Source organism: Euleptes europaea, chromosome 7, assembly GCF_029931775.1.
Source record: "Euleptes europaea isolate rEulEur1 chromosome 7, rEulEur1.hap1, whole genome shotgun sequence".
NCBI lineage: Eukaryota > Metazoa > Chordata > Lepidosauria > Squamata > Sphaerodactylidae > Euleptes > Euleptes europaea.
Window position 1 is genome coordinate 52,544,769 of NC_079318.1, and position 15,232 is coordinate 52,560,000.

At 47.1% G+C, this 15,232-nt stretch overlaps 1 protein-coding gene across 2 annotated transcripts in view; it reads right to left on the reverse strand.

Annotated features, from left to right (window-relative positions):
• The window catches only part of VASH2 (vasohibin 2), a 51,447-nt gene that overhangs the window by 11,692 nt on the left and 24,523 nt on the right, over window positions 1-15,232 (reverse strand). Inside the window, exons 5-6 of one of the 2 annotated variants that reach the window (XM_056852449.1) lie at window positions 12,455-12,836; window positions 7,120-7,235 (exon numbers count right to left, since the gene is read on the reverse strand). In XM_056852449.1, coding sequence (XP_056708427.1) covers window positions 7,120-7,235; window positions 12,455-12,836 — 498 coding nt within the window. Of the gene's footprint in view, window positions 1-7,115; window positions 7,236-12,454; window positions 12,837-15,232 lie in introns of those variants that run through there. The other variant, XM_056852450.1, reaches the window with a different exon arrangement.

Below are 15,232 nucleotides of genomic sequence, written 5' to 3' on the forward strand. Positions count from 1 at the left end.
TTATCCAGACACTACATGAAGTCAGGAACTCCCACTAAGGGGCCCCAAAGTATGTTGTGATGCAGCTATAGGATGGATTCCTGTGTAAAACAGAACCCTGTTCTTAATTCAGCTGCTGCTATAAGCACAGAAGTATATTTAGCAAGGGAGGGCTGGTGACACACTCAGCTTCTAAGAGACAACTAATGAACCCCTTGTGTGCGGGGGAGGGGGAGGGAGGGGGGGAAGGGGGGAGCCCTTCTGAAGAGACAGATTTACAGAGCGATTGCCATACATACTGTGGACATTTGTGCTTTTTTACATAGTATGTTAGGGCTGGTTTCTTGTTTTCGTTTTTTAAAACATATGTGAACTTGCTGCTTGTATGTTCAGAAGTATGTGTAGATATACAGCAGGGGTGGGGAACCTCAGGTCCTGGGGCCGTATGCGGCCCCCGAGGACATTTTTTGTGGCCCTCGAGAGCTCCGGGGCCCTGCTGCAGAGGCGGGGCACAGGGTGGCCCTCCCAGAGTGTTCCTGGCGCCATGGCTTACAGCGGTGCTGCGGCGCCCTTTTTTTGGGGGGGGGACCTCCTCTCGCCGACTGTCGGCTGTTGAGCAGCGAGAGGGAGGGGGAAAGAGGCTGGTGGATCCCGGCGGCAGAGCATGCATGCAGGAGCCGATTGGGCTTCAGGGGGGCCCTTTTGTGGACTCTGGGGAGGAGAGGGCATGGAGACTGGGCCCGGTCACGCGGGGCTCTGTGCGCCGCCGTGTGTGTGTGTGTGTGTGTGTGTGTGTGTGTGTGTGTGTGTGTGTGTGTGGGCAGGGGAGGCTGGGGCCCGGTCGCACGGGGCCAGCGTGCATGGGTGTATGTGTGTGGGGGGAAGGCTTTTCTCTTTTCTTCCTCTTTTTCTGTCACTCTTTCTCCTTTCTCTCTCTCTCTTTCTCCCTCTTTTTCTGTCTCTTTTTTTGTCTCCCTCCGTCCTTTTCTTTGTCTCCCTTCGTCCTTTTCTTTCTTTCTCCCTCTCTCTCCATTTCTTTCTCCCTTTCTCCCTCCCTCCTCCTCTTTCTCTGTTTTCATTCCTCCCATGCAGATCGACTGTGGGCTGCGCCTCCCTGGCACCTCGTTTGCTCGGGCCCACTGCTGGCTGCCCTTCCGCCTGGGAGGGGGAGTGGGGGCGCCCTGCAGGCCTTCTCTGTGTGGCCTCCCCTGGGGTTGCCAACCTCCAGGTGGTGGCTGGAGACCTGGCAACCCTAGCCTCTTCCCCCCCACACCGGGAGATCTACACCTGGTATGGCCCCTGAATGATGTCATAAATGTGCAAATGGCCCTTGGCAGGAAAAAGGTTCCCCACCCCTGATATACAGCTACCAACGGGCATCCACAAGGATTTGTGAGGTGCATCTCATTTCCCTCTCCCCCACTATTTCCTCTTTTTCTTTCCTGAAAGCTCCCATAGTCTCTCCTGCCTCTTTCTCTCCTTGAACAGTTGCAAGAAGCCAGACATAGGTAAGTTGCAGTCAGGTAGTATCAAGTGTCCCAGTGGTTGCTGTGGAGGTTGCTGCCAGGCCTGGCCACAATGAGTCCTCCCTCAAAGGCCAAAACAGCCTTGGAAAGGGCCCTGCCACCTCCCTCTGACTTTCACTGAGAGAAATCAATCCTAGAATGCTGTGGTTGCCTAGCAATGGCCACTGAAGGAATCTGTTTTTTAAAGCTACAAGCACTCTTTTTATCATTTTGGGCTTTTTAAAAAACCCTCCCCAAATGTTTGTTAGATTTCACATGTTTCTGCAAATGTGGGGCATTTTTCAGGTTTGTAGAAAGATCAGTCTTGCCCATTCACTGCTACAGTCTGTGGATTTAAGTATCCTCAGATTTGGCTGACCACTATTAGTATACAGATGATGATAATGATTGTACACATGCAAGGACTTGCAAAGTAAGTCTTATTTCCCTATCCCCCACTAAATCCAATTTCCCCTCCTTGAAAGCCCCTATAGCCTCTCCCCCTTTCCTGTCTCCTTCTCTCCTTCCCATCCACCAACCAATCTAGCTTTATCACATCCTTGTTTTCTGCCCTTCCCTACTCTGGCACCCTCTACCCAGGAAAACTATGGCTCTTGTATGGGTCTTGGCCAGGCTGGGCACTACAGTCTCCCTCACCTTCTGTGGGGCTCAGCCATGCAGGGTGACATTTCCCTTGCCTCACATAGGCCTTGGCTGGGCCAGGTGCCCCTATCTACCTTATGCAGGGCTTGGCCGGGTGCCACCATCTGTCTTCCCTTGTTCAGGCGCTGGCTACCTTGCCTCATGCAGGGATCATCTGTGTGCCTCCCTCTGCCTCACTTTGTGTGGGGCTCAGCCACACTCCCCACTGTACCTTGCCTCGTGTAGGGCTAGGCTGGGCATTGCCCTGTCTTGTCTTGCCTTGTGCTGGGCTCAGCCAGACTGGGCTCACCACTATCTGCCTATGTCACATGGGGCTCAGCCAGGTCACGCAGAGCGCCGCCCTTTGCTTCATACAGGTCTCAGGTGGGCTGGTGTCGTGGTGCAGGCAAGGAGCGAGAGCTGGAAGCGTAGTCTGGGGAATAGTCCAAGGTCATTCACAGTTCAGGCAAAGTCCAAGATCTCAATACAGGCAAGGGAATTCCGAGGCATTAGTCAAAGTCAGTCCAAGAAGTCAGGATACCAGGAATCCAAAGGATAGCAGGGAAACAAGGCCGGTACATGAGGTTGGTGACAAGTTGCTTGCACAACAGCCAAGCCGAACTGATGGCTTAAATCCCTTCCCCTGCTGCTGTAGCAGAGCCAACTGATGCTGGTTAGGCTGAGTTCACAGGTGGTGCTTCAGCCCTGATCTTCCTCATCACTGCTACTGAGGAGGTTCCTCTGTAAAGCCTTCAGTCTAGCACTCTGCCGGCTGCATTGCCAGATGGACCTGTTTTCTTCTCTGCTCCAGTGGCCTTGGCGAGGCCTCTGTCTGGAGACACTGCATGTTGCAAGGGGTCAGGTCCAACCGGAGTCCTTGAGCTGGCAGGCTGCAGGCATGGTGAGTCATCTCCTGACTTTGGCTGATCCTCTATTCTGGCAGGCTGTAGGCCCTGTGGTTGCTCCTGTGGGACTTCTGCCTGAGGATGTCCCTCTGTTCTGGCTTCTATTTCCTCTTCGTCAGAGGAGGTCTCTGCAGGCTGACTCATGACAGCTGGGCAACATCCTCTGCCTCACTTCATGTGGGACTGGGCCACCACCCTTCTGCTTTGCCATGTGAGGGGCTCAGCAGGGCCAAGTGCCACCCTCACCTTGTCTCCCACAGGGCTTGGCCAGGCTGGGCACCAGTGTCTGCCTCACATCGCACGGGAGTTGGCCAGGTGACGGTGTCTGCCTTGCCTTAGGCAGACTGAGCCAAGCGTCGTCAACGCCACCGTCTGGCCTCTCATATGGGGTCCGACAGGCTGGCATCTGTCTCCCCTGCCTCACCTCAGACTAGCCGGGTGCCACCTCTCCCACCCTGAGCAGGGCTTGGGTGGGTCGGGCTCAGCCCTTCTGTTAGAGGGCAGGGTTGCCAGGTGGGGAGGGGGCAGGCTATTAGTCATCAGGAGACATCCAGGTGCTCTCAATGGCCTTTCCCCTTGCCTGTGAGGTAAATTAGGCAGAGAATGTGGAACTTGCCCAAGATCACCCAGTTGTTTACCACAGCAGAATGGCAATTTGAGGTCCTAGTATGAATCTCTAACCACTATACCACACTGGCATTTGTGCAGGTAAGTCATGCAAGTTGGTTGGTAACATGTCACCCGGTGGTTGCCATGGGGCCTGGCTCCAATGAGTCCCAAAGGCCAAAACAGTCCTGAAAAGGCCCCGTCCACTCTTCCTGCCTTTTACTGACAGAAAGCAAGCCTCTTGTGGTTGTTTAGCAACAGCCACTGAGGCCATCCTTCTTTTTAAGCCACAGGTATGGTTCCAGTCTCCAGATTTAAGTATCTTCAGATTTGGCCAACTTCATTATTAGAATATGCAAGGTGGGGGATCCACAAAGATTTGCTGGAGGCAGAATCTCATTTCCCCCTGCTTCCTTCCCTCCTTTACATCCACCAAATAAACTAACTTTTATCTGTCCTCCCATCTCCAACTATATTTATTATTTATTTACTTCATTAACTCTGCCTTTCTCCACAATGAGCTTACACAATGACCCAAAGCAGCTTACATCATTTTATCCTCACAACAACCCTGTGAAGTAGATTAGGCTGAGTGTGTGTGAGTGGCTCAAAGTCACCCAGTGAGTTTACACAGAAGACTGAGGATTCAAACCTGGGTCTCCCACATCTAACCACTACAACACATGGTATTTTCTGAGGTGGCTGCTGTTGAACAGTTGCAAGCAGCCTGGCCTGGGTGAGTCATGCAAGTTGGGTGGTATCAAATCCAGAGGTTGCTCCTGGGCCTTGCCCCAGTGAGTCCTCTCTCAAAGTGCAAAACAGTCCCAGAAAGGACCCTGCCCCTGCCTTTTACTGACAGAAACCAAGACCAGAATGCTAGCAAAACTGTTTTGGTTGCCTTGCAATGGCCACGGAGGGCATCTGGTTCTTAAAGCTACAGGCATTCTTTTTATTATTTGGGGGGTTTTAAAGCCCCACAATTTTTTTTTTTTTAAGATTTCAGATTTTTCTGTACTCCTGAGACATTTTTCAGGTTTGTAAAAGGATCAGTCTTACACAGCTCCACTGTCTGGATTTATGAATCCTCAGATATGGCCAGGTTGAGAATTAGAATTGATGATGATGATGATGATGATGATGATGATGATGATTGTACACACACAAGAAAACATGCAAGCAGGTGTGCACATGTTCTAAATCATTTTTAGAAAAAATATCTACTTTTTTTTCTTTTTGCTGCCAAAAAGTATGGAGGTTGAGAGAACAAAGTATCTTGCAGATCACAATGCATGGCTGGTGCAAACTGTTTGGCTTGGTGAATCATTCCTTATGCAGGCCTGGCTTCTGAGAAGGGGCCTAGGCCCTAGAAACTCTTTTTAGTATACAGACGTAGCCCTGGAATGTAACATATGATGATCAATTGCCTTTGAATATGCACAAATGTGTAGCTCTAGCCAGTTCCCAAACATCTGGGACTATGGTAATAAAGGCTTGCAAGTCAAAGAGGTAATGTGCCTGACATTTCCCAGTTTAGACAGATAATAAGTATTTCTAATTCACTATTTCCAAACCTCTGAATATTCTCACTAAGAAAAGTTATGCTGTCACTTGATACCTGAAGTTTTCAGTCAGTTCAATAGGATCCTGGTGTCTCCTAAAAAGACCAAGAAAGCAAAATCTACTGTGGGATGTATTACTTTACTTCATACCCATATGCGCTACCTTTAATGCAATGCTCGATAGTTAAGCCACTTCAGGTGTATGTATAGACTGAATCAAAGAACTCAAGCATCTTTAAATGTAAGGTCACATTTCCACTTAAATATGTAGATAAGTAAAGCTACAGTTTAGTACATCATGGTTTTCAGTCACTCTGTCTTCAGGAAACACTGTCAACGTTGACCTATTTGCTAAGGAAGTCTTCAACCATCTGTCAGGGCATTATTGCATACTGCAAAGAATTCTGTGGAATGTTCTGTGGTACACACTCAATTCATACTGGGACCTGGGCAGTTGGTTAGGCCTCACCTAGGGCTGTCGATTCGGTTCCATCCAAACTGAAAAACAGCCGAATTTTTCCCGATTCGGCGGTTTTCAGTTTGAATGGAACCGAATTTTTAAAAAGGTGGGAAAACAATGAGACGAATTCGGCGAGTTCGGGCGATCGCCGAATAAATAAGGCAAATTCGGGGGGCTCTGAATTAGCAGCATAACCATCAGTTAGTAAGCAACTAGCAGCATTCTCCCGTGGCCAATGGTGGCCAAGCTGGGTCTTCTCCTGGCCAATCAGAACAGGGATTCTCACTTTTGAAATGGCCAGGAGAAGAGTATAAAAACTCCTGTCCACCCGTCCCGTCCTGAGTCTGGAACTCATTTCCTTCCATTTTGGTGGTGCTGCTGCTCCTGTCTCTGAGAGATCCCGATTCCTGCTTACTGGAATAGGACTGGATTGGATTTACTTCTCCTCCCTGCTCCTGCTGGAAGACATCCACACAGTTTGATTTTGGGTTTTTTCCTCTATACCTTTTCTCCTGTGTGTGTGTGTGTGGGGGGGGAAGCAGATTCTCTCTGTGTGGGGGGGGGAGCAGTTTTTGTGGGGGGGGGAGCCAAAGGGGGGTTTGCTTGTTCTGCCGTGTGTTTGTGCCCGCTCGCCTCTGCGGGAGTTTACGTTCTGCTTTTTTTCTTCCCATGTTTGTAATGGCTTTATTGCAATGGGCAGATGGGGGGCCCTTCCGGGCCCCATAACTCGGGACCCACTGACCCAATCTTCACAAAACTTGGGGGTTCTTGCAAGAAGGGTCCCCTCAAGCTACACTGAAGGTTTGGGACCTCTACCTCCAAACATCCCCCCCCCGGAGCCGCAGAAAGGCGCGAATGTGTGTTTAATGACTTTAAATGGCCGAATTTATTCGCGAACTCCAAACTTAGTCCCAAATTCCACTGATCCAAATCGGGGGAGTTCAGACTTTGGCATTCCCCGAATAAAAATGGGCCGAATTTTGCCAAATCCGAATTTTACAGAATTTTTTTTCAACAGCCCTAGTCTCATCACTTTGCGTAAACCAAGATTATGCCTTAGAAGAACACAATCCCCAGCGGTTCTGGATAACAGAGAAAGGTTCATAATGGAGAGTGGGCACACTGTCTGTCAGGGAAAGCTTTTTCCTCCCTTATTGATCTTATCTGTGAGAGACCGTGGTAAGCTTCCAGAGAACCCCCAGGCATACTCAAATATGGTTTGAAAACTTTGGAGGCCATCATAGAGTTTCTGGTGATTCCTAAAGAAACATGATGACATTTCTGGGTTTTCACAACTGTAATAGTAAATATGCCATTAAAGGTTTTTGAATTGAATTGGATTTTTATTGTCACCCAAAGGAATGGTAGTGGGAACCCACAGGTTACCAGCGGGAGGTCTTCTGCCATAGCGCAAGACCTGGCAACCCTAATTCTGATCCAAATCTGAGCACGATAATACTCACGATTTGTCTCTTCTGCACGCTCGTCTCTGAGGGCTGGCTTGTCTCCTTCGAGGTGACAGGGACTTCCCTCGTGATCTCTGCTTGACTGGAGAATGGGCACTTGCGGGTTTCAAAATCTGGAAGGAAAAGAAATAAGTTAGCTAAGAAAAAATTCCTTTATGATATTGCTTTGTCCCTTCAGATGATAAATATTTCTCTTAGTCTAATTATAATTAATTCTGAAATTCTTTTATTTCAGAAACCACATATTGATTTAATACAATTAAAGGCTTGCTTATCTGCTTGTTATTGATTTTCCTGATTTGTGACACTTTGACTATATGTTGGTTGCTTTTTTAAAAAATTAATCAAATACTAGAGCATAAAACCATAGAGTTTTACTCTAATATTAGAGTGTCCCCATGTCACTAGCGCAGTGCTGACATCACTTCTGGAGATACAGGGAGTGAAGTCGGTGCGTCAAGATGCTGCTGGCACCCCTCCCCCAATTTTCATGCCATTTCTCCTCTGCCAGCAAGCTGATCAGTGGCAAGGGGGTGAAAGCTGGAGACAGTACATCCCCTGCCCCCAGCAGGGGTCTGGCAGCCCTTATTCATGTCTTTGGGTCTAGCTCTTCCTGAGTCCTTGATATATAAGAACAGCTGTCTGCACTTACTGGAAAGCAGCATCTTGCTATATCATAGTGCTGTAAAGCTGTCATAAAGCATATCGCTGGACAATGCAATAAGAGGAAACAAGCATCAACTGGTCTCTGCATCTATACAGTTTGTAATCTCTTCATTTTCATTAAGCACCCTCGGATTTCAAGGGGCTAGGGTTCAGAGGGTTTATATTACTACATTTCCCCCTCTTCCCTGACCAGCAATGTTCTAAGAACGGTGCTGTTCCAAGAACAGTATGTCTTATGTAGAATTGTCAGCTCCAGCTGCCAACCAGCCAGGAGGGTTTTGGGGGTGGGGAGGAGGACACTGATGTCATGCCAATGTGCAATGTCACTTCCAGCAAAACCCAGAAGTGATGTCAAACATTGTAGGGGATACTCTAGGAATTGCCCAAAACTCTATGGGGAAATCACCACCTGCCTAGTCTTATGGCATTTTTGCAATATTTTGTATATTTACAAATAGTGCACAAGTGAAGGCGAAGAAGCTTGCCTATAAGATATCAGATCCACTACCTTATTGCAGATGCAGAGAGAGAGAGAGATCCTGCACCTTCAAGGGGGCTTGAGCCTATTCATAGCTCGGTCACCTGTTCTGTTCCAGGCTCCTACCTGTAGTTTCTTCTTGCATGTACATGCAAGCACACCAGTCCCCCTCCTCCCAGCTGGAAGGGGTAACCTTCCTTAAACTCCGCTGAGCCACTGGGGAACCACCTCCTAACAATTAGCCTCTAGTCATTAAAGAATGTTACTTCGTTGCCATAGGCCCATGTCCCTTTAGAGCAAACCCATTCTAAAAGATCAGACAGCAGCAGCAGCCTCCTCACACCATATACTTAAAAGGATACAGTTCCCAAGGCATAGTCCCAGCAGACTGCACACAGTAATTCCCAGGGACAATGAAGTTCTAATAGCCTGATCCCTAAGCATATGTGCTTGGAAATAAATCCCACTGAGTTCAATAGCGGGGCTTGCTTTCTAGCAAATGTGTCTAGCGTTGGAGCATGAAGGACAGACGGAAAGAGACTCCCACCCTGACCCGCTCCCACCATGATTGCAATAAGCACCAGTATTTCTATTCAGGAGGGTGGAGGCAGATGAATGCTTACAGTTTCATCGTCATTTAAAAACTCTCCCATTTCAGCTCTGAAAGCCTTATAAGGAGTAGGCAGGGTTGCCAGCTACAGGTTTGGAAATACCTGGAGATGTCTGGGGCGGAGCCTGAAGTGGGAGGGGTTTGGGGAGGGGAGGGACTTCAATACCATAGAGTCCAATCTCTGTTGCCTGGAGATCAGTTGTAATAGCAGGAGATCTCCAGCTAGTACCTGGAGGTTGGCAACCCTAGGAGTAAGTAGGCCAATATTATTATCCCCATATTGCAGATGAGAAACTGAGTCTGAGAGAGAGTGGCTTGCCTAAGGCCACCTAGTGACTTTGTGGCTGACATAAAAGTTGAATCAGCAACCTGATTCAATCGGCTGATGCTCTTAGCCTCTATGCTATAGCAGCTCCCAATGATGCCAACCACCACAGTGCCTAGATAGGGCCACACAAACAAAGGCAATCCTAGAGATACTGTGTTCTCAAACTGTTAGGAGAGCCAGCGTGGTGTAGTGGTTAAGAGCGGTGGTTTGGAATGGTGGAGTCTGATCTGGACAGCCAGGTTTGATTCCCTACTCCTCACATGGCAGCGGAGGCTAATCTGGTGAACTGGATTTGTTTCCCCACTCCTACACACGAAGCCAGCTGGGTGACCTTGGTCTAGTCACAGTTCTATTAAGAGCTCTCTCAGCCCCACCTACCTCAGAGGGTGTCTGTTGTGGGGAGGGGAAGGGAAGGAGATGGTAAGCCAGCTTGATTCTCCCTTAAGTGGTAGAGAAAGTCAGCATATAAAAACCAACTCTTCTTCTTCTTTAAAACACAGAACCAGCACTTAGAACTGGGCCTGGAAACCAATAGAGTTGCTAACCTCTAGGTGGGGCCTGGAGTTCTCTGGGAATTACAATGATCTCCAGGCCACATTAATCAGTTTCCCTGGAGGTAGGGTTGCCAGGTCCCTCTTTGCCACTGACGGGAGGTTTTTGGGGCGGAGCCTGAGGAGGGTGGGGTTTGGGGAGAGGAGGGACTTCAATGCCATAGAGTCCAATTGCCCAAAGCCATTTTTTCCAGGTGTACGGATCTCTATCGGCTGGAGATCAGTTGTAATAGCAGGAGATCTCCAGCTGCTACCTGGAGGTTGGCAACCCTACCTGGAGGAAAGGGTAGTTTTGGGGGGTGGACTCTAGGCCATTATTTCCCTGCTGAGTTACCCCATCCCCAACTCCACTCTCCCCCCAAATCTCCAGAAATGTCCCAAGCTGGACCTGGCAACCAAAGCAAATGAAACAAAGCGGGAGTAACGTGTTCCTGGGAGCCTGGCCCTGCCAGCAAACTGAAAGCTGCCTTCTGAACAGCTGCAGGTTCCAAACACTTTTCAAAGACAAATCTATGCATACCACATTATAATAGCCAAGCCTGGTTGAGGGTAAGAGTATAATCCTAAACATACCCATTACATTACAGCTGGAATCTCTGGACAGCCTCTCCAAGTTTCATGCAGATGTTAGATAGCACTGCAAACGCAATACAGGGATCAAAACAACCCACCAGACTCTGGTCATTTATGCATGGGTACTTTCACTCACGTTTGCCCCCCCACCCCCGTCTGTCTCGGTTGTTCCTTGGAGTTATGTTCCTTGGAGTTATGTTCCTTGGAGTTTTCTGTCCATTAGAGATGACCTCGCTGCCAGCTCTCACAAATCCTGGGAAGTTCCCGTTCCTCTGTTAACCTGATTCTTCCCTCTCCCCTGAGCTCAGCCCGGGTGAAATCGCCGTGCATAAGGCAAAGCGCGGGACACAGAAGCTTGGTTTCTCTTACAGCCAATTACAACATGTAAAGAGGCAGGGATTCAAATGCTTCCTGCTCCCTCAGAGCTCTTTTCGAGCAGAATAAAGGCTTTTTAAAACCGAGGGTTGAATTTCTCTTTCCTGCCCCCCTTCAGATTGCCCCATTTTATTTATTTATTTATTTTGTTCTTAAAATGCTTTTCTATGCAGCAATTGGGTTTTTTGGGGGGGATTTCTCTCATAGTAAGCTCTACAAGGTAAGCCAATTACAAAGCAGCATTTAAACGGGCAGGGTCTTGATTTGAGCTTGGAGACTGCTGGTACATAGATTCTTAAAAGGAAAGTGTGGGTCCAGTGAGCAATGAACTTCAGGTAAAACTCCTATGCATAAACGACAACTGTGAACTTCTCCAGCACCAGCCCCACTAAAATAGGGAGGAGGGAGGCACAAGAGCACAGATCTCCTGGTGGATTGTGCCCAATATGTGAATAAATGCAATCGCTAACCCATTCACCAGAGATTCATTATGCTTTCTCGGATATTTTTCTTGCAGCTCAGCATATCTGACAGTAGCAGGCTGGGAAATTAAGCCGTCCTCAGCTAAGAGAGCCCAGGGGGAAATGGTTGAAAATTAGGAAGACCGATATTTAAAACACAGAGTATGCATTCTTGATAAGTCTGATGCTCCAAGGATCAGAGAGCTGATAAATATAGATCAAAAGCAGAACCAAGGCCACATGTGTGGGGAATGCGCTATACCAGATGCTCAGTGTTGGATGCCGAGTACATGTGGAAGCCACGCATAGAGAACTTCAGTGTATATGAGATAGAATTATGAGATAACTATGCCTGCAAATGGAGCTGAATTTCAACACAGCCAACTGTACACAGTCATATAATTATCAAGAGCCGGCCACAGGGTCTAGCTACCACAGTTTACCTGAAAGTTTTTTTTTCCCACGTGCACCATCAAGGAAAAGAGGGAACAGTCTTAAATTCATACACAAGTTACAGTTCTGTACAGTAATAAAAACCTTTTGTATGTAACCTTCTTTTAGGGGGATTGTCATACATTTACTGACATTTTCATTTAGGGTAAATATGTAAGGCAACAGATAAATTATCCCCCAGAAATTTGGTGCTGTGGCCTCCAAGACTTAATAAAATTCCTAGGAACAGGGATAACTTTCTCAGTGCTTCATTTCTTTTTTCATGGATCACTCCGGTCTTCATTGGCTCCCAGGCAATTCTTTAGAATGGCTACAAATCACATCAGCCTCAGGAGTGAACATTCTATCAAGCCAGGACTACTTGCATCTTCCAGATGTTCAATCCAGCTCTAGTACGTACAGCTTTTATTTATTTGGATCCTGCATCTCCAGATAACTGTGTGAGATAGCTGAAACCCCTCAACTAATGCCAAGGATTAATCTCATGTATTCAGTGCATCCTCAAGACTATGTGTTATCTGCTCTTTGGCCAGAGCCAAATTTTCTTGCTTCTGCTAGTGGAAATAAATATGGCAATAGGAGAAGGCAAAATTAACAACCACAGTTTCAAGCCTACTTTTAAAAAACTGATTAATGACCCTTGAGGAAACTGTGAATCCTTGGATGATATCAGCCAAACCATATGGGAAGCTGTTTCACACAACTGTCTTCCCAAGAAATGGAGCAACTATGCAGCTGCATAAGTGGCCCCCGGTACTGAACAGTGCATGTGTGAATTGAGCCTGTTTCCCTCCCTTACACCCCCTCATCTTCAACTATTACAGAAATTACACGTACCTTCATTCGCATATCCCTGGCATATTTCTCCAACTCCTTCCTGATCTCTGACCGCATCATCTTTGATACATTGAGCACCAACTGCTTCCACTCGATGGGCTGAAAGCTGTGCGGCTCATGAGGGACATACAATCCAATTTTCACTTTTTTAACTGAGTGCAAGTGCTTTTTATAGGAGTCTTCAAATTCAAAGATGAGGTCACTCAGAGTTCGGTAGATCAAAGGCTTGTCCATCAGTTCAGACCTTCGGCTCATGCCCAGTGATCCATATCGGCCGTTGCAATAAATTCCAAGCACCACATGATGAAAATTGTTCCCTGAGAAATGGGATTTAAAGCTGATGGGGAATCGTTCCATGGAAGGCTGCCCATTGGTTAAGTATCTTGAGTGGCTGATGTCAAGGTAACAACAACAGAAAGTGTCAAGCAAGGGAAACAGGCTGTGGCCATTTGGATCCCTGGAATGTCAAAACTTATTAGGCCAGCCTTGACCTTCCCCTGAAAAAAAATCAAGACAACTCAATACATATTAATCTGTCCTTCACTCTGCCTCCATTTTTAGTCAATACTATTGTCATTTTTTATATATATTTTTTCAGAATTAAAGAATGAAGCAGGTAAAGATCATAGAATCATAGAGTTGGAAGGGACCACCAGGGTCATCTAGTCTAACTCCCTGCACAATGCAGGAAATTCACAACTACCTCCCCCCACACCCTAGTTTCTATGTAGCAAGAGTAGGTTTATTTGCATCTGAATTTCTTTTTCAGAATCCAAAACGATCACGATGACTTAAACTGTTTAGAGAATCTCTTCCCACCCACGCCATTTGGCTAATTAATTCACAGCTGAAGGTCCAGAGGCCATAATGAAATACAGTTCTCAGTCTCACTCAGAACCCAAATTACTCTAGGAGTTCAGACATTTCCGTCTCTCCAGCCTCAAACTCCTTCACAGAGGCAAAGCAATAGGCCACATATAATTGAAACTGCGTGGACCCCTACTTTATTCTGTTCTCACACAGGTATGAGTAGCTATTCTTTCTGCTTTCCTCAAGTGCCAGAGAGCTGCTGAGACACTAAAGGACTTTTCATCAGACCTTTGCTCAGAACAATATTTTTGTGAGCACTAATGGTTTTATATATTCCAGTTTGGTGTATCAAAATACCACTTCAGCATTGTGTGCATGTGTGTGCCATCAAGTCACAGCTGACTTATAGGGACCCCATAGGGTTTTCAAGACAAGAGATGTTTGGAGGTGGTTTACCATTGCCTGCCTCTGTGTGGACGGAGAGAGTTCTGAGAACTGTGACTGGCCCAAGGTCACCCAGCAGGCTTCATGTGGAGGAGTGGGGAATCGAGCCCAGTTCTCCAGATTAGAGTCCACCACTCTTTACCACTGCACCGCGCAGAATCCCAGTTTCAGCATTGTGTGTGTGTGTAAAGTGCCGTCAAGTCGCAGCCAACTTATGGCGGCCCCTTTTGGGGTTTTTTTTTTGGCAGTCCCTCCCCAAACTCTGAAGAGGGACGGGTTAAGGGAGGGGAGGGACGTCAATGTCATAGAGTCCAATTGGCAAAGCAGCCCTTTTCTCCAGGGGAACTGATCTCTATCAGCTGGAGATCAGATGTAACAGCAGGAGATCTCCAGCTAGTACCTGGAGGATGGCAACCCTACTATGAAGACAGGCACTGGCAAACCACCTCTGTTCATCTCTTGCCTTGAAAACCCTGCAGGAGACATCACAAGTCAGCTGCAATTTGACAGCACTTTACACACACACACAAAGGACCAGTTCACCTAACTGCCTGACTATCCTGTTCCATGTTCAGTTTACTTTAAAATGCATTCATTCTCTAGTGCCTGTGGGAACGGTGGCAAGGAAAGTGCGGGGGAAACTGCTGCATGGATGCTCTGTTGACACTCCCAATGTGTCATTCTGCATCCGCAAGTGCAATGAAATGAAAGCAAATCATCCCCATGTGGAAGAAGCCTAGTTCAGTCGCAAGACCTCTGAAGCCAGGATAAATCCCTCTTGCCAGGCTACTGTATACCTGTATTGTATTGAACAAACAAAAAATGTATCATTTGAGTTCCAAAAGCCATTTGCAACACAGATACCCTCCATAGGCAATGGGCTGCAGCTCAGTGAGTAATTCTGAACAGGAAAACAGACATTCCCAGCATAATGTATTATGCAAGTTTAAAGACCCTTTGAGGATGTGAAGTTAAGTTATGAAGGTGGCCTACACAATAGCTTCTCTTTTTTTCCTTCTCCGTACTCATTATTAGCGAGCTGAGAGCCAACTGGCAACCACAAGAGAAAGTTTAGTGCCAGAGAAATCTGGAGGAGCACAAAAGGGCCAAAGATTCAACAATAGCAAACAGAACAAAGCGCCTGGAGTTAGTGTCCTTGTTGACTCTTACTTTGGTTCCATTTTGGCAGTTAGTGACATTTCATTTCTTCCAAGGATAGCTATTTTGCATCAAGTTTCTTGTCCTGGTTTTAGGAAAGTTCTTCTCTGTTAAATTAGAATGTTCTTATCAGGAAAGTATTAGTTTCAAAGCCAGAGCTGGTAGAAGTATGAAGGGAATAAGGTACAAGGAATCCAGATATAAGGGCAGGACTGTGCAACTTTTGATCTTTTAGATTAAACACCCACCTGTGCCCCCTGCATTAGTCATTATCTCAATCTGTCACATGTTGGATGATTCCCCCAGTTTTCCCCATCTCAGGCAGGCTGGCTCATGGGATGTTCCTTTCTTCATAGCTCCCAAGTT